At 43.7% G+C, this 27,053-nt stretch overlaps 1 protein-coding gene across 6 annotated transcripts in view; it reads right to left on the bottom strand.

Annotated features, from left to right (window-relative positions):
* SLIT3 (slit guidance ligand 3) overlaps positions 1 to 27,053 on the bottom strand; it is a 521,231-nt gene that overhangs the window by 21,121 nt on the left and 473,057 nt on the right. For all 6 annotated transcript variants that reach the window (XM_063348618.1, XM_063348619.1, XM_063348622.1 and 3 more), the window contains 4 exons: positions 17,406 to 17,499; positions 11,928 to 12,065; positions 4,717 to 4,957; positions 2,191 to 2,321 (listed from right to left, as the gene is read on the bottom strand). In XM_063348618.1, the coding sequence (XP_063204688.1) occupies positions 2,191 to 2,321; positions 4,717 to 4,957; positions 11,928 to 12,065; positions 17,406 to 17,499 (604 nt within the window). The remainder of the gene's footprint in view (positions 1 to 2,190; positions 2,322 to 4,716; positions 4,958 to 11,927; positions 12,066 to 17,405; positions 17,500 to 27,053) is intronic.

Here is a 27,053-nt window from a genome sequence, read left to right as displayed (position 1 = left end):
GTTGCAGAAAAGAGTTTCCCAAATTCTTCAGATTTAGGTAAAATGCGTAACGCTGAATCAGCTAATTTTCATCAAAATGCAAATTAGGAGACAATGCAATTAACAGTACAGATAAACTCATGGGAGCCAGTACCAGGTATAAAAGGACTTTAATGTCCCCGGAGAAAGCCTCTAAAACATCCAAGAAGGTATTAGTGACACAACTCAGAGATTATGGCCAATGGCTGAATAACGGAAATGACTGACCATGGTCCAAGCTACTACAGGAAACGCGGGATTTTCTATTATTTGGTGTTTTCCTGTCAAAACTCAGTGCCAAGCTAGAAGCCACCTCTCAGCCAAACAGAGCTTATGCCTTAGCTAAAGTCAAACAGGATATAGAGCGAGGTCAAACCAGATCCGCTCGCGCCTTCTACCCTTAAATCCTATGATTGTAAGGAGAGAAGCCGGTTTCCTCCCCCTTCCTCAGCCCTTAAGGAAAACAAGTCTTTTAATCTATTTAGAGGCCCTTTTTGACATTCTTTAGCTGCAGTTTTTCTCAATCAACCTAATCTTTTCCCATCAAGCTCCATGCTAATCCCATTTTGCTCCATTCCTTAAACTAATAAAAGATTAGAGTGACATTTCAGAAAGGGCATCGTATTAAGCAGCTTCTTTCCCATCTCAGCAGATCGCACAGTGCAAAATGTAGTGAACAGGGCATTAATCTTATGGTAATGAGGTGTCAGTCTGAATGGAGACCTCCTCCTTGATCAATAGGAAGGGCGCAGGAATAATGAGGACGCTGCCGCTTGCCATCTCTGGCAACTTTGCCAGAAGGCAGCAGATCTATAAATTGTTGTTGTGATGGTGGCAACAGCTCTTGTCACCGCACCGCTCTGCCCTTGACAACGGAGAGCAAGCATCCACACCGATCCGTCACCCCCTGTGCTGCCCACACATAATGCGCTTTTCCCTATGTTCTAATTAGCAGCATAAAACTGTTTAACAACTTCGGCTTTGCTCTAACATGAAATCAATTAGGATTAGCAGCCACACAGAGACAAATATTTCACACCTATCCAGCTGGTGAAAATCATTAACGAACTACTTTCTTCATTCCTAGAACAAGCCATTGCTCCTTCTGGTGACACCCCTGCATTGGTATTGTCCAATTTGCTTTCATACAGAGAGAATTTTCTCATTTTCTTAAACAAGTTGCCATTCCCCTTCAAGAAAGCTCTGCACAGCCACCGTGCTCCTGGAAGACTCAAGTTTTATCAAGCGCTGAGAAAACTTTCCAGAAGAAGTGCAAGGCCCGTCCTCGCTAGTGATACTCGGTGGCATCCCTTCGTTTGCTCTAATGGGATGCTCTTCCCTAAAGAGCGAGGTGGGCTGGGAAATCCAGCTCTTGTGCATCTGCAATGCCACGAAACTGCTCTGAACCCAAAAGGGCTCCCTGTGGTCACAGCTGCATGTTTACACAGAACAAACTGCAGCAACAGGGCTAAAAAATCATCAGAAGGGAGTCAAGCCGGCCAGAAGGCTGCTAAAGGAACAGTGGAAGACACCAGAAGCACATCTCTCTTTCCTAGGGAAATGCCTCTGTGCACGGGTTTCATTTTTACATGTGCTTTTCTTTCTTGTGACTAATGAATAAAACTTGGGGGTTGGATATCCCCAAAAGTCATGTGTCTGAAGGTCGAATTGCCCTACAATTTACCTCTGTAATTTGTGCTTATTCATGGTTTGTGTAGTTACAACTGATATAGGTAAAAACATTCACCCTGCAGAGGAATTCAGCCCTTCTCCCCTATTTGACACAGTCTAATCCTGCAGTTGCACAGTCCCTGTTATGTCTTGGTACAGTAAATTAATGCTAAATATCAACATCAAAGAAACTGGTTATTTGGAACTAATTCAAGGACAACATTCACCATAAACTAAATCTTTAGAGTAGATGAGGAAACGCGACATTTTTCTGCAATCACAGTAGAACACAGTATCATTGGTATTGCCAATAAATGCCAATTTTTAACCATGCAGCCTCTAGCTAAGTCTTTATTCTGATTTTCTTATCTAATTACATACATAAAAGAGATACAGTGAAGTAAAACACAAGGTTCTTCTCCCATGCACATTTCTTAGAAAAATCCTACCTCTCCATCTTTTTTTGGAAATCAGTTGTTTTGGTAAAGCTTAGCCATTTACCTGTATACTGTGGTAGGTGGAGAATTCAGCGTGTCGTAGATGAGCCTCACATGTCCTTGGTACAACTCCAGAGCCAAAGGGTCATTGTCTCCTTTGTATAATAAGATGCCATTGTCCTTGTCCGTTGCTACCTGTGAAACATTAATAACGAGGCAAGCTTGCTTGAGAATGGTTAAAAAAGAAATAAACCTAAATCAAAAATCATACCAAAATCATACACGCAATTCAAATATGATTCAATAAACCATATAGATGAGCAACAACGAGAGGAAGAGCTATGAGACCCAAAAAAGTCTCGGTGACATCGAGTGGGCTCATACACAAACAGGTCGGCCTTCCACTAAGGGATGGCTCCCTTGTTTCAAATGAGAACTAGTTTTCAGAGGTGAAAGCTGCAATTTATTTGACCCCCCTGTCAATAGACGGTTGCTGTATTTTTGGTGACACATGAATTTATTTCTCAGCTATTACCCCAGCCTGAAGTCGAGGTTTACAATATCAGCTCTGGCATTAGGAGGAGGAGTGTGTCACAATTACAAGCAAACAAATTTCTGCAGGCGCTGATCTGTTCACAGACTCCCTACGAACACAAAGAAGGAAAAAAGGGCCTGTCCCCACATCCAGCGTAACCACGCGTTATTCACTCAATCCGAGTTATTAGCAACTCACGCACAGTTGAAAAGGGACATTCAGAGAGTCAGGAAGGACAGAGCAGCCCGTGTCCCTCTAGTTGGGATCGACATCAGGGAAAAAAAAAAATGAACACTGAATCAAAAAACAAGGACTCCACTTCCCCAGTCTCCAGCTCCCAAACATTCCTATACTACAAAAGAAAAAAAAAACCAAGCAAACAGAACAGAAGGACAAAATGGGATTTTTGGATAGAACCTGCCTGTTATTTTCACAGTACATATTTATTATTTCTTGCTTATTTTTTTATAATGGTTGTTAAATGCCAAAACTAAACAGTAAATTTATAAATCGGTTTGCATTTTATATATATTTAAATACTACCCTTTTGCCCTTAATTTTTATTTTCACTTGAGCACTTTTTAATAAGATTTCCTTTATCTGTTCTTAATAATCGATGTTGTACTCTAATTTGAATTCATTAGTGATTAATTACTGGATGCAAGAATATTATTCAGCCTGGGAAACAAGAAGTGAGAACATCATCTGCATGTGCTTTCTGTAATAATCAGTTTTACTCTTCAAGCTGTGGCTGACGTAACGGGTTTTGTACATTTAAGACGACAATGTCCAGATTTTCAGCTTTGAAGCTGACCTATAGTTTTTGGACCCTTTGAGGAGCCATGTTTTAGAATGCCCATATTTTAGAATCTCTTCTGTGTTATTAAATAAGACAGTTTAAGAAAAACCTAGAGTTTCAAATACACATCAATCAGCTTAATTTTCATATGAACTGTATACTCAAGCTATTAAAGAAAAGATAAACATTAATTATGGAATTTTTTCATTAGAATAAACTGTGCAAGAACCACCCTTTTGAAATCTATTCCTAAATGTGGAAATTCCGTCCTTTTTCCCATGTCTTGACATTGGTATTTTAATTACAACCAAACTCCACCAAGTAAGTCTAGAATATGATTTCCAACTGTGGAATACAATCTCTTCAAATTGAGAAAATAAATGCAATAAAATAAACATACAGGGATGATTTTTCTTCTCACATCTTTTGAAATGTTATGCTTCATTGGCAGGGTGAATCTAGCATAGAAATAGTCCAGATTAACAATCAGTGGCCTAAGAAAGAGGTGTGTCACGTCTTTTATGTGCTCCACACATCTGTTTATTAGAAAGCATACAAAGCTAGAAATTATTCCCTCATTTACTCTGGGATATTAGGGAAAAAAAAGATCAGTTTAATGCCTGCTAGATTGTGAATGCAAGTAACATCCAAATCACTTCAATATCATATTGGACTAAGTATCCAAAATACTTTTGATCCACAACCACAAAGATGACAGTAGTGGCGTGGCACCTTTGGTATCTATTTTCTATTGCCTCCTGAACCTTAGACCTCAAACCAAATTTAGGTGTAACAACAGGACTGTAACAAAATCCCAGGCCTTTTATCTAATGAATGTGCACAGTAAAAGAGTAAGCAAAATGTTGTCTGGAAAGGCCATTTAGAGCAGCCTCTTTTAATAAGTCTCCTGATATTAAGCACTAATTCCTACAGGATGGAACACAACGCTGTAAATCAGTAAGAAGGCAGGGAGGTTTGCCGAATCATCTCTAGGTACTTTGCCAGTCTAGTGATAAGAGAGTGGTGAGATTCTACAGGCAGGGTACGTGTCCACAAAGGTACAGTGGTGTCTTAGTTGCTCCTTAATGTTTCAATAATTTTAGAGCAGACAGCTGGCTCACAAATTGTCTCTGACTTTGTCAGCATCTTGGCCAATAGACCCCGTTCCTTCAGAATAAAAAACCCAATATATATGTCTATATGTATTATTGTTTAGAAGAGCACTGGGCTGGCAACTGCTGTTCGGCGTGACATACCTGGAGGGAGATGTTTGCCTGAGGGCGAATTTTGGCTGATGGCAGCTCCACATAGGAATCCTTCCCAACAAAGTTGACTGTGATGAGTTTCTCGCACTTCTGCCCAGCAAAGCCAGCCAGGCAGCGGCAGACGGGCTCATGGTGCGCAACGATGCACTGGGCCCCGTTCTGGCACTCGTAGTTATCACACGGGCTCGTCTGGAGCAGAACCATTGGCGGAGGAGTTTCACAGAAAAGTCCACTGTAGAAGGTAACGGAAAGAAGAAGCGGCTTCAATTATCATCATTTTTTTTAAGGAAGGAAACACTTTCAGATGCTGATGTTGTACTACTGCTGTGGTATAGCAGCTCTGGGATTCGGCTGCCATGTGCCCGGTTTGCAGCATGAAAGCTACACGGCACAGCGCTGCACTGGAATTCCCCTGCTCGCTCTGAACAAGCCAGTTCAAATACTGAAAGCAATTTGTACCGCACTTCGCCCTGGTTATTTACCTCTGCAAGGTACAGCAGGCTGTCTAAAACAGCTTTCATCCCACGCTGTGCCATGCAGACGCTCCCAGCAAAAACTGGGCGCCATTTAAGCCCAAACCTGAGATTTCCTCGCCTGTTCTCCCTGCCATTCAGAAACATGCACCACTGCTCAGCCAAAGCCCCATCCTAGGCTTTAGGACTTGAGTCTACCTCTGCTGTTGGTAAGCAAGGGGAAAATCCTCTATTTTTAGGGTTTTTTACAGCCTCCTCACTCGCTTTACCGTACATGAGAGAGTGTATCATCAACAGACGGGCAACTGCTGAAACAGCTCAGAAGCAACGCACTATTTGATGGGCAGCTTCCCTCAATTGGTTGCTTCTAACAGCATCAGGATCATCAACTTTATTTTAGCCGAGCTTGTGGTTGGCAATGTCACAGGTCAGAAAACTGTGAAGCTCTCCCAGAGTCAGAGGTAGCTGAAAACCAAATGCCAGATCCGAGCACTTGCAAACTCGAATCACGTTCAGATCTGGAGGAAAGTGCTGTGGTTTGGTCTTCACTATGAGAGAGACTGAGCAAAACCCACAGGTAGGAACCTCTGACTGCCGAGGCTCGGGCCACATCTCCCGGGAGCGGCGATGGCTCAGTCCCCAGGCTGCCCTCCTGGGTTCAGCATGGCTCCGTGCTTCACAGGTTATTTGCTGGAATGACTAAGCTACACTGAAATATCGACACCAGCGTAGGAGGAGGAGGGAAAAGGCAGGAAGTGCAAAAAGCTGCAGTCATCTTTCACAGTGATGTCATGTGTCAGACTAAACTGCAAAAAGTAAATGAAAAATCTCTGCCCAGTACACCCACTGGGCCTGTGCAATCAGTGGGTGCTGCCAAGGGACCGGGCTGGGCTCTCTGGCTGCAGACAGTGCCCCAAATTTCACATTACGACGACTGCCCAAACCCAACAGACTCTTTCTGTAGCGATGAGAGAACATAAACTCTTTGCACCAAGTTCTGTGACTGCTTGAAAATGTGTAGACAGTAAAATGATGAAAAATTGGTAGCTGGTGAGTAGGGAGCGTGCGTCAGGCTGTGCTGCAGGGAACGCCATGGGGAAAGCTGCAGCGAGGGCTCCTGCATCACCTCCCTGCATCACACAGCATCTGTCAGCATGGGGGCAGAGGGCCTTCCAGGAGAGGATTGGGGCAGACCCATTGATGCAGTGAATAACCCATCAGCCCAGCTCCAGAACAGTGAAATCCCACTTGTCTGACTAGGGATTTTCTGCCATTCAGGGAGCACTTTGTGGAGTAATAGTACTTGTATAAAAACAAAGCAGAAAAATGCCCAAACCCTCACTGCTCTCCAGCAAAGCAGGTGCAACTTGGAAGCTCAGTGAATTTCTAGGCAACCTTCCTAGATACAATTAGAATAAAAACCCAAGCCGTTACCCTGCAGTAAATAGTACAGATACAAGACATGCAAGAACAGCAAATAAAACAGCCACAACATACTCAAGACCAATCTTGCTTAGCCACAGAGACTAGAACGCGCTGCCTCTGTCACAGAAGGAAATGGAGATGACTGCTTTGCTTTTCACATTTTCTCATGTGAAACTCTGCACAGAGTACCACGGCTCTATCTTTAGCGCTGTGTGGAATGACAGCCCAAACCTCTCCCTGCCCTCGTCTCCCAACACACACCGCTCTCTGCTCTGCCTCTGGGAAACACGAGAGAGAGAGAAATACACAACAAAACATGGATGGGCTAAATCCTGAACTGCATCAAAAGCAATGGAGCTGCTCTGCTTTTCTATGACATCTGAGAGAAGAAGAGACACAGGGTTTTACATTGCTAGTTTTACAAAAGGCAAACTTGAAGAACGCTTTGAAATACACAAACATTTGGTATTTGCACCTGGGAGAAGCTCTCCTTTCCCCACAGCCGTTATACAGCATGGAACACCCTAACCAGCTTCCTAACTTTGCCCAAAACTCTGTGTTGGCCTCGTACATGGTGATGTGGACATAGCAAACAAAAATCTGTTTCACAGGAACAAGCATGAGGAGGGTGAAAAGCACTGCTGGGATTCCCAAGGCCCAAAGCACAGTGCTGTGCTGGGCTCTCGCCACTGCCCCGGGAGCACGCCCTGCAGGGACCGTCCTGCTCCAGCCCCGGTGTCACTCGGGGTTGGCTCTGCTCCCATATACAAACACACAGGTGCTTCCTTCTCAGCCAGAACCACCTCTTGGTACCTTGCAGGATAAATTGCATTTCGACACTTTTCTCATTGCATTGCCCTAAGCTTCCTTCATCCGCCACGAGGACGGAGTGATGTTTCACAGCCAGCCTCCCCGTGCCCAGCCTCCCCATGCCTATCCCACCGTTATCTCGCTGCTCTAAGGGCAGGGAGCTGTGGTTAACTGGGGCCCCTTACCTCCCCTCACTGCCCAGGTGACACTGGGTGCTGGAAGTGGGCACAGACATAGGCTGCTAATATAGCAGCAAAGGGTTCGGCGGGGGGGGGAGCAAACCACTCCCCATCAGCCTGTGGTAAATATCCTCTACCAGAAGAGCATAATCTTGCATAGCGACAAGCCAATCTGTTCATTTAGACGAATGCATCTCAAAAGTGTAATCTGGCAGGCAATACTGCTGGCAATCAATAAACCCCATTTACTTTGCTCCAAGGAGTATTTGGAGGAGACATACGGGGTCAGCAGAGTGGGCAGCAGTGAGAACGGGAGCACGGCAGGCAGTGTGGGGGAGTAACTGCGTATGGGAAATGGCTGTCTTTGCTCAGTCTGATATGTTTCTCAAAGTAAATTTGTTCTTGGGAACATTTCTTTGTGAGCACACCTAAACTATGAATTAATTATAGAGTAAGAGACTCTCCCTTCCCGAGCAAGACCCTCTGCTGCAGCTTTTTGGCAGAGCCCCGCAGGCCACCCCGTTCCCGCAGGGTGAGCGCAGCACCTCGGGGGCATAGCACCGCTCAGCCAGGGATGGTTCAGATTCCCTTTTCCAAGAAAACAAGGGAATATTAAAAAAATAGCATCAGCCTCGTGGGAAGAGAGATACACAGAAAGCAATTCTCGCCAATTTAAGGTAGTTACTGCAGCCGCTGCCTATCAGCAGAGCAGTCAGACCCAGCTGATGAGCTGGGGACACGTCAGTGCCACGTCCCCATTGCTAGCCGGGCACTGAAGTGGACTGTCCGACTGGAGCACTCTCCTCTTCAAAGCCTGGTTTCATTGAGCGTGTGATCCCTCTCTCCAGTGCAGGGCTCTGCGGCTGGCTGGCAAACATGTCAGGAGAGCCAGCGATGGGATCAAACTGGGGTCAACCCCAGAGATGGCTTTCACCCCAGGCCTGATGTCAGGTGTAATCTGTTTCCCAGAGGTGACTGGCAGAAAGCAGCACTGCTAACCCAGCCCATTAGCTTTGTTCTACCTAATGCCAATCATTTTGTTTTGTCTGTGAGCAACAATTAGAAAGCAGAAGGAAAGTCAGTGTATATAATTCTAATTTCATGGAAGTTAAAAATAATAATAATAAAAAATCCAGGCGACCCGCAGCAGCCTCCACTAACAGGAAGCAAATGTTGCAAGAAGCCACTGTGTCTGTGCTCGGTGCTGCTCTGAAAGATCGCCTGAGCTCCTGGTACGGCTCCTGCACAACTCTTCGTGCTGTGAAACCCCTTCAGTGGGTGGCTTTACAAGTGCAGCTGTCCTGCTACCAGCATCTAGAAATCACATTAGCAACAGTGTCTGTCAAGGCCTTTTCTTCTTTATTTTAAAGTATTTTTAAAAATATATTTTTAGAAATAATTAATACTATTTATTTCCCCAGCAGCGGAATGCGGAGCACAGCCTGACTTGCATAGCTTGGCTGAGTCCACTCTGCCTGGTACGATCTCATTTATTTAAATAATCACTGCTGAGTTTCTTGCAGCAAACTCCCGCAGCGGGGAGCTCTGAAGCATCGACACAATGGAGGAGCAGTGCTTTCTCTCAAGCTCAGCAGTCTTTAACGCGTGCTTCACCACCAGAGCAACGTTTATCAGGACACCACCACTGTGAGGCTGATTGCTAGAGGGAAGGGTTGAGAAGTTAGGTTTTATTCAATGGGGTTTCACAAAGCCTCAAAAATGTTTTCATCTATGGGGGGTAAACGAACGGTACTTTGGGAGGAAAACACTGAAAACTTTGCAGGAAGAAAGCGTATTGTGCAATTGCAAAAGGTTGCTGAGTGATAAGGAAAGGTGCTGCGTGGAGCACAACCACACATGAACAGTGAACGGGAAAACATGTGTGCACGTTGGTACCACTGCTTTTGGGGGCTGTCACCAGAGGTGCGGCACTGTGCATATGAGGCCTTACGTGGTTAAGAATTACTGGAGTGCCATTTGTTCAACCGTGTGAGGATGTAAGTTTTAACATCCTTATTAATGCGTGACTCCAAGTGGCTTTGACGTACAGCATAGCGACAACCATAAAATTGCTATAGGCCTGTGCATTTGTTACAACAGCATAAGCTCCAGATAACTGGGACGTCACTCTGCAAACTCACTGCTGGGAAATTATTCTTGATACTTAGCCAAAAAGCTTTATTAATCATCATCTTAGGTCTTCTAGTTACCTTTGTCAGACCACCCCTTGTGTTCTCCCCTTTTCATCAACACTTGCAGCCTTCAAATACTTGCAAAGTTATCTCCTTGCCACACAGCCTAGCGCCCGAGGCACGCTTCGTGAGCAGTTGGGTCTATAACCCTGAACATCAGAAGGCTGAACTCTGTCAATCACTACCTTTGCAACTGCAATCTTAAGAGGGAAAAAATAATAATATCAGAACCCCCTTCAGAGCAGCAGGCCTTTAAACTACAAAAGGCTGAAGTCATGGAAAGACTAATGAGCAGATCATGTTCTGTTAGCAGAATTTTAATCCTGAAATCAAACGAGATCGGGGACTGTTCTGCATGGACAACACACGGGGCTTCAGCTTGCTCTCTGCGTTGGCAGAGGGAGCCTGTTAGTGCCCCCTGAGATGTTCGTCCCCTAAAAGACAGACAAACATCCTTGCTCCCTTGCATCTTGTACAGAGAATTTAGGGAGGTGGCACGGACGAGTGCAAAAAAAAAGAAAGCAAGCAGGAGGCCTCAAGTTAATCCTGGCTCTGCTGTTAACAGGAGGCAGGATTACTTTGCTTGCCCAAGTCTACCTTGGGCTATGAAGTGCTGTCTAAGCTAATAATTGAGCTTTGGAGGTTTGTGTAGAAAAATGCTTCCTCTTCTTGGAGGACTTTTAGTGGAATTAAAATGCCCTCATCTGAGCAAGGGAGCAGGCTGGGATGTTCCAGGTTCTGCTCTTGAAGTCCCTGGTGTGAGATCAGGCAACCTGGGGCACTGCCCAAATTGCCAGTAGAGCTGCTTGGTACACAGGAATGGACCCAGGCCAGGCTCCCGCCAACCCCTGCTGTTCCACTCAACTGTGTCACCACTCAGAACATCTCTGCCAAACACTGGGACCCTGCCTTCCTGGAAAAATCCCTCACATTCTTCACTACCTAGTACTGACAAGCCTTAAAAATCAGGGGACCTGCAGTAGAAGTGTCCCAGTCACTACCACCTGACGACAGGCTCGAGTCACCCTCGACTCCAGATAAGGCTTTGCAATCCCATTTCTCAACTCGAACAATTAGATAACATTGAGCATTTACAATTCCACTGTGGGACAGCCACTTGTTATCCTTGTCAGTCACCAATTTGCAAGATCCCTAGGGCCATCAAAGGGACTGAAGCAGAGAATGAAACATGGAGAAAAGGGTATGAATTTGAAATTCAGAGGATATCGGATATCTTGTAAATAACAAGTCTGATTCTGTGAAACCACGGGCTGACATCATGTTATATATCAATGCCTATTCAGGGAAACCTGTCTGCTTTACAATAAAAATGTGTGTTGAGAGGGGAAAAAAAACCCCAAAACCAGCAAGGATGAAAGCAAGAAGAATGAGAACAGTTGCAGATACAAAGTAGAGAAAATGATTTATAAGTGTTTATGCAATTCCTGCTTTGTCAAGACTGATCTTTTCAGGTACTCCTTCTTTGTCTCATGTGTATTTCAAACACGAAAAGGTTTAGCTGGAAGGAAGCCAGTATCCAGCCTCAGGCAATGATTAGTGAATCCATTTGGAGCAGCACACTTATCTTTGACAGACAGTGAGATTTCCAGGAGTCAGATATATTGGCAGCTGTCAGAATCAGAGACTGGAAATTTACAGCCCAAATTGTACTGAGCCCATCCACCAACAGGCACAGAGACACTGGCACAAAATCTTCAGACTCGTGTTTTCTTGCAGCCAGGTCTGAGGGTTCCTATATGTGATTTTATTATCCTTTGCTCACTGTCGCTCACGCAGAGTTTATCTACACGTAATTTCTGTGAGTGCATTACCTAGCGTTTTACCAGGAAAGGCTGGGGCAGGCAGGCAAACTAACACAGCACTGCGCAAAAGGCAAATTGCTGTTTTCAAAGCCAGAATTGTCAATCCCCTGTATTCAGTTAACTCGTTAAGACCTACTTTAACCTACAAGATTTGAAGCACTGAGCCATCCATTCACATAGGAATGACAGATCAATACCATATCTAGAGGCTGCTCAGCTCTGAGGATGAAAGCAATTAAAGAAAGCGCCCCAACACTATGGACAGAAGACAGTCCGGAGGAGGAGCTGACTCTCACGTACCTGAAGCCCTGAGGACAGACGCAGGTGTAGCCATTGACTGCATCTATGCAGACAGCTCCATGGCGACACTTATGGCCCACACAGTCATCGTCATCTATTTCGCAGTGTTTTCCACTGTAACCTGGCAAGCATTCACATCTGAAATACAAGAAGATGGCTGTTAATAGCTTGTTTCAACATTCACAACAACAGCACACACAGGCAGCCTAGCACCAATCTGATTAGAGATGGAAAGGTGTTAGCAATTATTCTTGGAAACATCAAGCACAATTCCGGGCATCAGAAATGCGCAAGTCCCTCCTGTCTGTCTGCAGCTGAGGTTCTGCAATCTGCTTAAATTCAAGCCAAGCAAAGAAATACCATAGTGCCGCTTTTCCTCAGCCAAGTCTGTGGAGGAGGGTGATCATATAGTGGTCTCCCGATTATGCTAAAGGTGATGACACCTTCCCTAACCTTACAGACTCAAAGGGCAATATTCTGGAAGGGCAGTTGCTCTGATGTCTCAGACTGTGACTTTGCTGATGTCTGAGGCTGGCCCTGTGCAGCTATGCAGAGCACAGTAAGGTTCCACCTTCCAAATGGAAGCAATCTGCAAGCAAGCCATAAAACTCAGCAAATTTAAAGAAAATGACCATCAGTTTTGAGACCACCACCTGTTAGTCATTCATTTGCAAGGCAGAGAAATGTTGCTGCAACTATGGAGAGTTGCTTTTGAAGCCTGTCCTTTCCCATGGTGACAGTCAGGCGAAGCACGTACCTGCTGCTATGGGGTAACGCCATTCATAGGAGCAATGCAACAGGATGCACCCAAACCCGCAGACATTGCCTTTTGATTTATTTTATTTTATACAGTCCTCAAGTTTGTTGTATGAAGGCTGCATCAGCATTTCTATTATAAGCCTTGCAGCAGGAGTTTACAACCTGACAATAGAAAATGCATCCCAAAGTCTCTGACTTGGAACAGATCTTTTGGGATTGCTGAACAGCCTCTTTCTGAATCTATAGCATAGACAATGTTTAGTCATGAACACACTTTAGTCCATAAAACACATTTTACTCCTCCCAGCTGGATGTTACTGCACATCTGGAAAACAAAAGACATATCACTTAAACAAAAACAAGGGGAGAGCTACAGTTAACTTCATCGATAAAAAAAAAAAAGAGGTCTGTGTTCTTGCTAGAGCCCCTTGTTTAGACCCAGTGTGCTTGCCACCGAGAGCTGGAAGAGGAGGGACATCATAACATTGAGGGAGGCAGCATCAGGAGAGAAACTACTGCTCCACCAACCTATTCTGCCGGCCTCCTCCTCCCTGACAGCAGCCCTGGGGGGGTAAGTGCAGGAGGAGGCTCCATGTGAAAAACCTCTTCAGAGGAACTGGGCACGTGGGAACTGATGAGGAAAGACATTTCCCCTTTCCAGGCAGCAGTCACTGTGCTGAGTTTGGTTCCAAGCGACAGCATGTTTTGGCCCCTGGCCGCTCCCCAGCTCATCAGGGCAAGGCAGCGAGTGGGACAGGAAACTTCCCAGGTGCAAGAGCAGGCCCTGTGTTTGCTAATGCCACAGCATCAGGGCTTCAGCAACCACCTAGCTCAGGCACGGAGAAGAATATGACCTTCAGTCTCCATTTCAAAACATAGTTTGTGACTGCTTAAAAAAGAAGGGAGAAGGGCAAAGCCTACGAACCTGCAGGCTGTACGATGGATAACATTTATGTAGATGTATATACTGCCTTTCTCTCCCCTCCCTACAGGAGAGGCCCCCATCACGACCCTCCGCAGCCAGAGGATGGTTGATGTTCCAGCTCTGCATGCCTGCGTTGCTTTTTTACACCTTGGTGGCTCAGGGAATACTGTGATTAACACAACGGAGATGACAAAACAGAGCAAAAGGAATTCCTTCCCCAAACCATAAGAAGCGGGCAACATTTTTTGGCAACATTTTAGCCACACCTGCAAGCAAATAATGTCAATCAAAAAACTTTGTGGGGGGAACTGGCAACATTTAATCCTGTTGCTTTTTATTGATCCCTGCAGTCCTAATATAAAGTGATGTAATAATGAACGATGTGCAGTTCCTTATTCAGGGCTGCCATGCATCAATTTTATGATGTGTATTGGCTATCTCAGTAATGACAGAACCACCACTTTTCTCTGCAGGGCTGCATTAAATCAGCATTTTAAGCTGTCAGGTAATAATTCCAAGCTTTAGAATAATAAAGTATATTTATATCATACTCCAACATCAATACGGTGAATGGAAAAACATGCTCCTTTCCTGAAGTTGTTTTTTTAGAAGTCATTTCATTGTGTTAAATGTTTTTTTTTGTTGTTGATTTTTGTTTTATTTTGTTTTCTGGCATACAGAAAGCTACTCTTCTTCTATAGTAACAGCACAATAAAGATGCGGAGGCTGGAAATGAGGAAAGCCACCTGCGATTTTAGCTTAGAAAGCAAAGAACTCTGTGCAGCCAAGCACACACTGAAATAGCCCAGTTTGCTTCCAAGCTTGGCTTTCCCTTTAGAAACACGGAATTCCTTTTGGTTCAGTCATCTCTTAGTGTGTCACATCTAGGCTGAAGCTACCAAAAATGCACGCCTGGAGCATTGCAGGTTTGAAACTCAGCCGCAGGAGCACCTCACCCAGCCTGCTCCTTGAAACCCAAGGTCTCCCCCACCAGGGAATGACGGCAGGTTAGCTCCATCCCTAGCCCACATAGTACCAGCAAGTGACTGACTATCAGCAAAAATGTGATGCAGTAAAGAAGGAGACAAAGAAACTTCCCTATTCAAATCCTGGTAAGACAGTAATTGACATGATTAGACCAGTTATCTCATTTCCCAGTGACCATCTGACACCAGTACAGTTGAAATCTTGTTTTCTGCTATGGCCTTGTAGTGATGGCAACATTCCCAGTATCAGAGAGAGCCTAAAAACATGTCTAGTGGTATTTAAAATGTTGGCCTATCCAAGGGGATTTGCATCTGCATGCACTCAAGTGTCTATTGTATAAAAGCCGTGAATCATGGCTTCTATTGCAGGGCCAGAATGGAATTTCCCTCCCCATATCAATAAATAACTTGCCTTCCTATTTTTTTTCCTGTCTTTGTCATCTTTTCCTCCCTCTGCAGAGCTTCAGACTGACTAGAGCTGAAGGCAGGACAGGCAGACAGATGACTGGTGTCCTTGCTGCTATGATATTCTTCACTGGTGTGTCCTACTCATGTGCCCAGGGCACAAACCTGACAAGTGGATGGTCAGCACAGGAACAAGCCTGAACCCTGCCATTAATGTTCCCCGCCTCTGTGAGCAGAGCAGAGGGCTGGTGCTTGAGCCTGACTCATTCCGCACGTGGCATTATATTGCACCACTACGTGCTAAATGTATGGCACATCACAGCTCAGGAGATCAAACCGCTCAAGGGGTCAGCAACAGCACAGGACTGGAGCTCGTTGTTTTCCGTGAGACCCAGCAGCAACCACACAGCACTGCAAAAGCTGCTGCGGGCTCTCAGGCAACTTCTGAATGCTTTGGTGCAACTAAAGTACAAAAGAAAAAGCAATACTTGGACAAATCTACATTCAAGGCTAGGCAGGCTCCTTCACCTCTCAAGTCTGGACTGCTAGAAAGCAAAATGGGACAGAAGAAGTAAAAAAAATTCTGGATTTTTGTGTAGCATTCTATGAATTGTGCAAAGAAGAATGCAACAAATAGTAGTTGTTCAGTAGTTATTTAGGCTCCCCTCAAGGGTTAATGGCCCCGCTGTGAAGAACACTTTCCTAGCAAGCAAGCAAGAAAAAGTGTCTTATTTATTACTCAAATTATTTGGGTGGCAGGTAGGAAAATGCTTCCAGCAGGGGCAAAACCATTCAGGACCACAGCTGTCTCCATCCCTTCATCCATCTAGCAACATAAGGTAAGTTGAGTTACAAGCCTTTGCCTCATAACATGATGTAGCTACTGGATTAGCTGAATGATGGATTAACTAGGAATGAAAGCTGGAAAGAACATCAGGGACTATTTATATACCGGTACACACCTCCTTAATCAGTCCCTGTGCATCATTTCAGGAACTGTCCTAATCATTCAATAGTTTAATCTTCCTCAAGAGTTGGAAACCCAAAAGAAAGGCTTGAGTTGTACAAACTGACTGTCTAGCACAGATTCAGCTGCCCTCGATCGAGCCAGCATCTCTAAAATTTTGCTTCGCTTCCTTTTGACTATCCTGAAATGTTCTGTGTATTGGTTTACACTATTCTGACATGCTGGTTGCTTCACAGGACACAATCTGACCCCAAACTGCAAGTTACCAGGAAGACCAAAGAGTGCTACCACCTCTCCCCTGTGACATGCTGGTTGAGGGCGTGCCTGTGGGCACCATCCCTCTCCAAAACCCCAGCCCTCCCTCCCAGGAGGGAATCGCTGAGCCCCCAGGATTGCATTGTCTGTGAAAACAGCCTTAGGGGAAAGTGCAGAATGCAGCTCTTGCTGCACTGAACTCTCTTGAATTCGTCTTCCTTTCTTACTTTTTTGATTCAAAGATCTTTTCTTGACAAGCTTTCCACAGAGCTTGACTTTTCAATTGACTCTCTCCATTTGCTAAATTGCTCTGAAATTCCCTCCTCAGACAAGTGATGAACACCGCTACTATGCACCTCTGAAAACACCCCAGCCTCCAAATCTCCAGATGTCTTACTGCCATTTAAAACATGCGGCTTTCCTTTGCCCCTGTGAAACAGTCGGTGTCATTCCCAATACGCAAATGCAAACACAAGAGACTTCTCAAAATCTAACGAGCTGAGCGAGGCTCACCTCTAGAGCCAACGGAAGAAGGCGGCTCCTGAGTGAGAGCCATCCAGTTCAGCTGTTTTCTGCTGCTGCCCAGGTGGCAGTGGGGAGAGAAGCCCCACTGTGTCAAAGCTGGCCTTCTCCAGTGCACCCTAAGACCACCAGCCATCCCAGAAGACAACAGCTGAAGTGGGAATACAGCAGAAAACTCCCGACCTGCCGCTTTATGCTCTGGCCACAAGTTTATCTTTCCCTTCTCAGTAGTTAGCGTGGGGACTGGCTTCTAACCACTGAGCCAGGCCGGGCTGAGGAGGGCTGAGTTACTTTTGTTAAGGCTTCTGTTACGCTGCTTGAATTGATGGGTGCCCTAAGGAAGACATAAGGAAACTGGCCTTTGTTTCTGATGCAGGATAAGATACTTTGCAGTAACTGTTCAGAAGTACTCCTTTTGCCATGCTCTATTCCAGAATAATTTTCCTGCTCTGGGGGTACATCCGTTACTTTCAAGTAAACCACAGAATGTTAGAAAAGTATGTATGGTTGCATTAAAATTAAAATGTGACACGGTCCCAAGTATATAGTATGGCATTCACATTAATTTGGGTGATTTTTACCAGTTGCCAGTTCAACCCTAGTCAGGCCAATGGATGGATCTGCCGAGTGTGTGGAGACCAGCATACACACAGGCTTACCTGGTTCCTTTGTCAAGGGGAAGACATTTGGACTCATGCTGGCACGGATTTAGATCAGGAACACAGTGGTTGATCACCTCATCACACAGTTCACCTGAGGCAAAAGAAAAGCAATAAAGCTGTAACACGACTTGGGCAACCCTGAAGCAGCTCCAACCATGATGTGCAGGGATGGCAAATCTCCCTAAACGGAAACAGCTCGGTAGTTCGGCAGGAAGCGACAATACTGCTTGTGAGGGCACATGCGACTTCATTAAATTTGGCGCGTTTGATCTATAGCAACAGTACCGTTTCTACCACATGAATCTGAAAAGCTGGTATAAAAAGTACTGACATATAAATTCCACTTGGAGACAGACTAAGGATCAAATGGGCAGCTCCTGACCCAGAACCTCTTATATCAAAGCAAGAAAGTGACACAAAAGCAAAGTTACTCATTAGACCGTAACATTTTCACACTGAAACATATTTTAGCCGTAGTTAATACTCTGCCAAAGAAGCTGATTGGACATCATTCTGGAAAAGAACAACAACCCACAAAACCTCCCCCCCCCAAACCTCTGTGACTCTCAATAATAGGAACCAGCTTCAGGCCTGCACGCAATTATAAAACATTCACTATTTATAAGAGAAGTACTAGCTCTATTGTGCTCACAGGAGATGATTTTTTTTCAGAAAAAAATCCTTCACATGTAAGCTCAGCTCAGCTGTTTCTAGGTATGGTGTGTTACATGCCGTGCACCTCCCTGGATTTGTATAAATTTTAATAATTAATAGTTCCAGAATGTTTAAACCCAGATAGTTTATTTAAATACCACCCTTCTCTGAGTTCTACGTTATAAGGTCACACTTCAGTACCCCAGGATTTGAGATCCAGCCAAAGACCACAGAAATCTTTGCCTTCCCAAGGAACCAACAGAAACCTACCTCACACCTCCCAAAGCCTTGCAGGAAAGTAAAGGTCAGGTACTCTCAACATGGAAACCCCCAAAAGCTACAGTCCCAAAGTCTCCTATGCAGCCACATCAGAAGACCGCATCTGCAGGGTTTCCAGGTCATGCATATTTTGTGTGCCTATACACGACACATACCATCACATGAGCAACAGGCCATGTGGATAGTGTGGGAGAAAGGATAATGTGGGACGCGCTGGTGGGCTGGCAATGTTTAAGCAGGATTTTGATGAAGCCGCAGCTCCACCTGTCTTGGGAGAAACTCTGTTTTCAAAAATCCTTACATTTCTAACCATAGCGGCTACAGAGAAACACTTGAAAACACAAGGCAAGGCAACCACAAAGACCAGAATTTGGATGGAAAATGCCAATCAGCACCGTTGGTCTTTTATCAGTCTTGTGATCTGGCAGGGATGACTGAGCACACAATTTTCAGGGTGACTCTGGTGGTGACAGGTATGGTTTAAGTTATTAACAGTTCCAGTTCACCCCTTCTGGTTATTTCTCCCACCCCTCCAGCCTCCCTACAGTACAACCTACATAGCTCTGTATTTGACTCTTCATATTAGAATGGAAGTATAATATGTATTTGCAAAAATTACCCTTTTGCTTGTTTGTTTCAAACGTGGAACACCTAATACATCTGCTTCTGAGAGTTGCCAAGCATAAATGAGAAAGCATAGCCAGAATACGAGCCCTGGAGGCATAAGGGAGGGTACTACCAGCATAAACCCCGCGTTCCTGTGCCATACGTACCTTCATGACTTTTAGTGGGCTGGGTTTGGCAATACCAGAGAAGCCTGGCATAGCAATCTGCAGCGGAGGGTTTATTGTTCATAGTACCAGTTATACGTATGCTACTACATATACATATATACTACTACTATGCAACCAGTCCCCTCTGGAGCCAAGGAATCCTAGGAAGCCACCACTATTAAATGCTACCAAGTCTTTTTACAGCCCTGGAGAAATCTTGGGCAAATGTAGTGAATGTATCCAGCTCAGGAAGGGGGACAGGCCAATAAAACTGAATGTTGCAAATCCATGGGAACCAAGGAACCAGATCGTTCACTGGACTTGAGGTTTGCCATTGTACTTTGTTCCTCCTCAAAAGCAACTAGAGACATTCAAGTCTTACAAACACGAACACACTGTCATTGGGGATAGCTATTAACACATTTTTGAGGTGGCAGAACTGGAGATAAGTCTGCTTACTAAGCAATCCTCAAATCCACAGCCCACCAACCCTCCCAAGTACTAACTAGCAAAGCGACTCCCTCAGCCTTTGGGTGGACATGAACACGAGCAGGTCAGAACTTGCTATGATGCCTGGACAACTGCCAGTTCGTCCTCTTGGTATTCCTCACGTCCCTTGTGTGTTACAAATCTTATGTGAAAATAAACACACAAAAAAAAAGTAACTGGCTGGTGAGATTAAAAGAACTCAATGACCTAAAGCTGGAAATATTTTTGGAAGACCATTTAATAACTGAAAACAGTGTGGATAGATCCCTTGAACTATCTTTTCACTAAAAATGGTCAATACATACTTCTGAATTTTTTTGTTTTGTTTTGAAGAAAAAGGAAACAGACTTTTAAAAAAACCAGAACAGTTTCATAAACTCTCAAAGGAATTCATAATTCTTCTTAAAGTATTCTTCTCAACAGTCTTGACAAGTGCTTAGAGATCCAGTAAAAATCTCCCCAAATGTCAAATATTATGACTCACTGTGTCATTCTGAAGGCACCACTATCAAAATGTAGGAGAATTCTAGGCTAGGTACCAAACATAGCATCCAAAAAGATTTATCATTTTTCATGCAAAACTTGGAACATTTAAGGATCCTTCCTGTTATTTTTCCCATCCATCACTCATTAGGGAGCTCACTCGGGAATGCCTTGCAACTAGAGCAGCCTCATCTCAGGAAGAAAATTCTTCTTGATACATTATTTCAGGCTCCACCAATGTTCACTAGATGTTGCAGAAAGCATGCCAGGGAAATAAAACACTTTCTGAAAAGCAAAACCCAAGGCACCAGCTACACAAAGACTTTCTCATATTTTATTCACTCAGAAAATATCTGGGCCAAAAAAATCTGCCCTCAGACCTGAGAGTGCAATATTCATTGGCCGCTTTAATGTCAGTATCAGAAGAAAAATCTGATCCTCTTTTTTTTGGAGTGACACAGGGCTGCTTCTCTGTGCAGCAATTAAAGGTCCAGTCCAAATTTCTCACTGGATAGCTATGTGAACCTGAAAACAAGCTGGACATTAATCTTAGGCCAACTGCTAGCAGCACTGATTTCTCTTTGTGGAAGATATTTGATCATGCTTAAACAACAGTGTAATGCTTTCCCAAATGTAGAAAACAATCCGGCCTCCCCATTTTCCTCTCTCCTGTGCATTCTCAAATCAGAACTCCAATGGGTACACAAGGGTTTCTCAAGTGCTTATATAAAAGACAGGAAAACAACAACTGTATTTCTTTTCTAATCAGTTAAGCAAAATTCCTTCATCCCAAATAATGGTTTTTGTTTCATCAAGGCACATTTACTCTCTTTCCTTGAAGTCAAAGAGAACAGATCACCACGCAATGCACCCCAGTGAAGAACAAATTAAGACTATGTCAGATTTACAAGAGAAAAACCACTTATGCCATCAGATTTTACTTTTCATACTAGCCGGAGGTGTTAGGTCAATAATGTTCTGTGGTCTGTAGAACTGAGGTACGATACGGAGAGGGTACCTTTATAAAGATAGGCACATCCCCAGCTGTGTGGGCACTGCATTTCACACTTCTTACGGCCAGTGGCGACGTGCTGGTAGTTAGTGCTTGTTTAGGAGAAGCAAGCGTTAGACAGATGAAGGAAGCAGTCTGATCTGCCATGAAAAATGCAACTTTCAGGTTAGAAGAAAGTTGTACCGACAGGTGGAACACTAACAGGTGATCTCCCATTGCTGCTGTCTCATGCATTACAAAAGGAAGAAAAAGAAAAAAAAAAAAGAGAGGGAAAAAAAATCCCAAACCAGTACAAAAGGTAATTTTGCCCCTTTGAAACTACTTCCCTTGGCCCCTTCACCAGCATTACTTGTTGCTTTTCAAAAAAACCAGAGCAAAACATTTTTTTTTTTGTCTCCTACAACACTTTCCTGCTCTTAATTTTTCAGCAAAATCATGAATTTCATGGGGCTTTCCACATTCACTTTTCACAGGGCTCGCTGCTTATGAAGAGCTGCCAAGAAACATGCTTAGGCTTTTCTGTAGCCTTCCACACGTCTCAGAACGAAGCCAAAACAACAATAGAGCAATAAAGATGACTTTTACACACAGTTTAATAATCATCTTTCTTTTTTCCGCTCTGTGCTGTCATGAGAGCTATTTATTCCATGCCACATTAGACTTTTAAAACCAGGATCCAAGTTACGCTATTTCTTCTTAATCAGTAAAAGAGAGACTGGATGCAGTAACAGTATTTTACTTACTGATTTGTAAGTAAAACTGCAGTTCTGAAAAGACAATCTAGACCACCAATTTGCAACCAATGAGTTTGATAATGTTTCTTCTGTTTCATGTGTCAGCTGGGTGGTACTTTGTTCTCTCATTCAGAGTATTCATGAAATAATTGGTAAAGCAACATAGAAAATATTCTCATCCTTAATGTGAGAGAAGCTTTTGTAAGGCCTGGAAGACTAAAAGCAAAAACACTGTCAGGAATTTCACAATATTACTTGAGAAAAGGAAAGTGCTTACAGTGAAGAAAGGATGAAGAAAGTCTGGCCTTTATCCACAGCGCAAATTTTTACAGGCTGCACAGGGAGAAGTTTTTGAGAGGTTAAAACGTATGTTGCAATTTTCCAAGCTTTGCCAGGTAAGTCAGAATGGAACTCTTCTCTTTACTGCTAATAAAGAACACTGTACTGTTTTTCTCATAAGCGATTACTCATTTTATATCTAATAACTTGTATCGGAAGAAATGTTTCTTGTATTGTGTTTTCCCCTTCTCTCTTTTCAGTTATTAAGATGAAGTGAGTGCCAATTGGAAATTTCAGGAGAACACAGAACCTAAAAATTGTTGGGTGGAACAGACATAGGATGTTCCTCCAAAATACTAGTAGAGATGTTGTCAAGAAAATAATTCAGTTCAGAATGGCTCATCTTAGAAAATAAAAAAATGAACTTTTTACTTCCAAACTGTTTAAAATTGCAATGAAGAGAAGATAAACTCTGTCAAAACCCTTCAGTAGCAAATGCACTCGGCTGCCATGCTGGATACCAAAACATAAAGGAAATTACCTGGAACGCACCGTAGCAGAATTCTCTGGATTATCAATGAAGTTGGCTATTACTTGATGAACACTGCCCACAATACTAAGTAGCCAAAGAACTAAAAGTTTCTTTATGCTTTTTACTTTGTGTTAATGCTTTAAAAACTCCTTTCTGAGTTTTCATGTATCACATTTTGGCCTATTAATGGGAACTTGAAGTTAGGCTCCACACTGAGATTCCCAAAGTAGTTTGTTTTTTCAGAATTAAGGGGCAATTATCTCTAATCTTGAGGTTAAACAAAAGGATAACTGATTAAACAACAAGATCTGGGTAGAGAAATAATGATCCTTTCACTATTTCTGAACAAGGAATAAGTTCCAGTTCTATGCACTGCCAAAGTCTGAAAAATTATATTCACATCACAAATGCCACAACTGCACATACTGTAAATCATTAACTAAACCAGACAATTTCCAGTGCTCTTACCAAGGTGGTAACCTGCACATAGCCTTATCCCTCACAACCACCGTGTCTGGAATAGATCCTAATTTTGTTGGACCCTCCATGTTTTCAAGATGTATTACTTCACATGGATGTTTTCCAATTATAAGATTTGTCTGGAATCTATTAGGGATTAATTCAGGTATTCACACAATCTAGTGCATCCAGTCACATCTGAGGTGCCATAAATTTTCTGAGATGTCATTCCAGGGCTGGCAGATAGGACACCAGACACACTGCAGACTCATGCCCTTCTGAATGGAGGCTGGGGAATGAGGGTTGCGGTCCATTCATTATGCTTTGTCTCTGCTGCTCCTTCCTCCTCATGCTCTTCCCCAGCTCCAGCATGGGCTCCCTCCGATGGGATACAGTCCTTCATGAACTTCTCCAATGTGGATCCTTCCCAACAGGCTGCAGTTCTTCAAAAACTGCTCCAGCATGGGTCCCTTCCATGGGATACAGTTCTTCAGGAACAGATTGAAGGGACACAGTTCCTGACGGAAAACCTGCTCCTACATGGGCTCCTCTCCATGGGCTGCAACTCCTGTGCTCCTTGCATGGGCTCTCCATGGGCTGCAGCTTCTTTCAGGGCATATCCACCTTCTCCAGCATGGGATCCTCCACAGGCTGCAGTGTGGATATCTGCTCTGACGTGGTCCTTCATGGGCCGCAAGGGGACAACCTGCTTCACTGTGGTCTTCTCCATGAGCTGCGGGCAAATTTCTGCTCCAGCACCTGGAGTACCTCTTCCCCCTTCTTCACTGCCCTTGGCGTTTGCATAGTTGCTTCTCTCACATGTTTTCATCAGTGTTGCTGATGGGCTCAGATTTGGACAGTGGCAGGTCTGAGAGGGGAGCAGCTCCTGATCTCACTGAAGCCACCCCTACAGTCCCCTCTCTTTCCCTGCTACCAAAATCTTGCCAGGTAAACCCAATACAGTCTTTGAACCAATAAAGGCTTCTGAAGAACACTTTATATGCAGAAAGATTTACTTATTTCTTACCGGCAGTTCTAATGCGGCCATCGCTGTGGTGTCGAAGTGCTGAATACACTGACTGTCCATAGTGGACTCTGCTCCTCCCACCTTTATTACCTGCCAGTTATGCAGCACCTGCCCGTAAGCAGGTAAGTAATGGGCTCGTGCTTAACTTCTAATCCTCTAATGTGTTTCTTCACAGAGTGGATTTAATGAATTGGAGTAATATTCTCTCCACCCATCCTTTAAGACAGTAGTAGCTGAGATTCCATTTTCCTAAGAGATATACTGTGGTCCTGATGAACAAAAAGAAATTCTCCAGTATATCTGGTTCCCTAAACATGACACATGACATTTTACAAATGGGAATATGACCAGAGGAAATCCTGGAGCTGAGAGCTCCAGCATGACAAGACACCCATACTGAGACTAAAGACGGGCTGCAAAACTGCAAGTTACTGTGCTATTTCCTCCTTCAGCCCCAGTACAATGAGATAAGAGAGTCCAATCTGATAGCAATGACATGTGGTTCTCTCTTAATAAAACAGGGCTGGGAATGGGCTTAGGCTCTTGAACAAAGCTTAAAAATTCCAGCTCTTCCAGCACTTCTCATTCATATTTATACAAGTGGGAAATGTGGGTGCCTTTTTATTTTTTCCACAGAAAGCAAACACACTTCACGTTTGCCAAGTAACTAAAACTGAGAAACTTCCATGTAAGGCAGAACTCCTTCAAATAAAAGGAAGAAAACACACCGAGCTCTGACCACAACTTTCTCTGTTTGTCTCTAGGAAATTGTGGCTAAAGTTCCAGAATTTTAAAAGATAGTTAAGTTCTTATTTAAACCTTCAGTGTTTATTGGGCAGTCCATATCCTTGTGTAACCACAAGGCTGAACCACGCTACCTAAAACCTTCCTGTTCCTGTTCAAACACGTAGTTAAAAACTTGCAAGGGGGAAATAACAACATACTGCTCAATGATCTGCTTCAGCTTCATTCAGCTGTCACTGGTTGCCCATCTCAGGGATTGTTGCAAATCAGCCTCACGATGGGTAGCGATGGAAGAGGGGCTGGAGAGGGCCAGCAAAGAGTGTCAGCCACAAGTCACCACACTACTTCTTTCTTCCAGAGCTGTTTGGCTTGACTCAGTGCTTGGCTCTGGCCATGAAACATTACCACAATCAGATACGCCAGAAAAAGGGACCGTAATCACTAACAGTGAATAGTGTTCTGTCTAAAAGTAGCATAACTGCAAAAATCCCAGATACCATCTACCACAGGACACCACAAGGTCCCCTAAGGTAAAATAGATCTTAGCCTTCTCTTCCAAACACATAAAACCAGAAATAGTTTCTAGCTTTTTTGAGAGATATATTTTTTTTTGTTGTGATACAAACTGCTTGCAGCTTTTTCCCAGGGAAACAAACTATTTTAAAACACTTGCTCCCCCCTCTCCCCACCATGGGATGCCATGTATTTCAGAAAAGACCTATTTTCAGTAATTTCTTTTTTGTTTAGGTTTCAGAACAAAGAGTTGTGGCTATTTGCTGAGGGTTTTTAGGTTCCTTAGCAAAACTTGAAATATTTCCTGATTTTTTTTGTGTGTGCAAGTGTTACATATTTCTGCTACTGGCTAAAATCAAATTGATGGGAAGAAGAAAAAGTCACAGCAAACGAACAAAACTAAATAAACTAGTAGATAAATCATAAAACTATTCAAAGTACATAGTACATGTTTGGTACAGCCTGTTTCACCCTTTATGTATGTTTGGACACCTCTTCAAGGAAGAGCACAGGCGATAGTGACACCGAGGAGAGGATCTCTTTTTGGAGGTACGAAAATCTATATTTGGATCTAGAACTTCAAGCAAAACAGAGATGGCTCTCAAGAAGGTCTAGTCTATGGCAGTAGGGAAGAGAAAGAAGGGATGGAAAAGAAGAACTGTATGAATTTTGTCCTACATTTCTAAACCACAAAGCTAGGGGGACAGCAGAAGGTTTATATCGATAGCTGGAGATAGGCCACGTTAAAGACAAAACAACAAAAATTAGAAAAATACAAAGAGGAAAAGAACCAGGGTGAATGATCCAATTCATGGAATCCTAGAACGTGTTGGGTTGGAAGGGACCTCTAAAGGCAATCTAGTCCAACCCCCTGCAGTCAGCAGGGACATCTTCAACTAGATCAGGTTGCTCAGAGCCTCATAGCTTCCTCTTTCGATGATCCTAGAGACGTTTCTTTTCAAAGAGGAGGAAAGCCTACAAAACTGTAAGGAGGGGCTGTAACCCATCGAGGGGTCCCACCAGGTTGCAAAACAGCCCGCAGACTGCTCAGGCTGTAGAGCTGGCTGGACTCTGGGTACACGATTATCCTGGAGGAAATACATGTTTATAATTTAGCTTCAGGATTAACTAACCAGTTGGGGAGGGGAAAGATAAGACATAAGCTGGCAATAAAAGCCATCAAGGCTCTGCTACACAGCATGAGTAATTGGTTTGGTTTGGTTACAGGCAACAAACATTGTAAATATTCATTTTAGGAATGGTAAGGAAACCTGGTGGTGCAGGTAAGGGCTTGAATCTTTTTTATAGCAATCAGCTATCTGCCCACCCTCCCTCTCAGTTTTGTCGTCTTTAACTTATTTTTACCTGTTTCATTGAACCCATTTGTATTTGCACATTGTTTTAAAGTTATTAGATGGAAAGGAACTAGGAAGGAGGTTATTGTGTGAGTGTGGGTGTTTTTTTTTAACATAAGTGAAATGGGGCTGGAGTGTGGGAATTCCTTCCCTCAGCAGTCACTTAACAAATTGGCCATTTTTCATCTACTTTGAGTGGAGGAAAAGACTGTGAAAGAATTTTAAAGGAAAACACTGCAAAAAGTTATTAATTGAAGATCTTTGGACTTCATTATTCCAAGCAATGAAAGCACAATTTATGCATCATTATTT

This window comes from Chroicocephalus ridibundus, chromosome 11, assembly GCF_963924245.1.
Source record: "Chroicocephalus ridibundus chromosome 11, bChrRid1.1, whole genome shotgun sequence".
NCBI classification, from domain to species: Eukaryota; Metazoa; Chordata; class Aves; order Charadriiformes; family Laridae; genus Chroicocephalus; species Chroicocephalus ridibundus.
The sequence above is the reverse complement of the archived record's forward strand: the minus strand, read 5'-3'. Positions and strand labels throughout refer to the sequence as shown.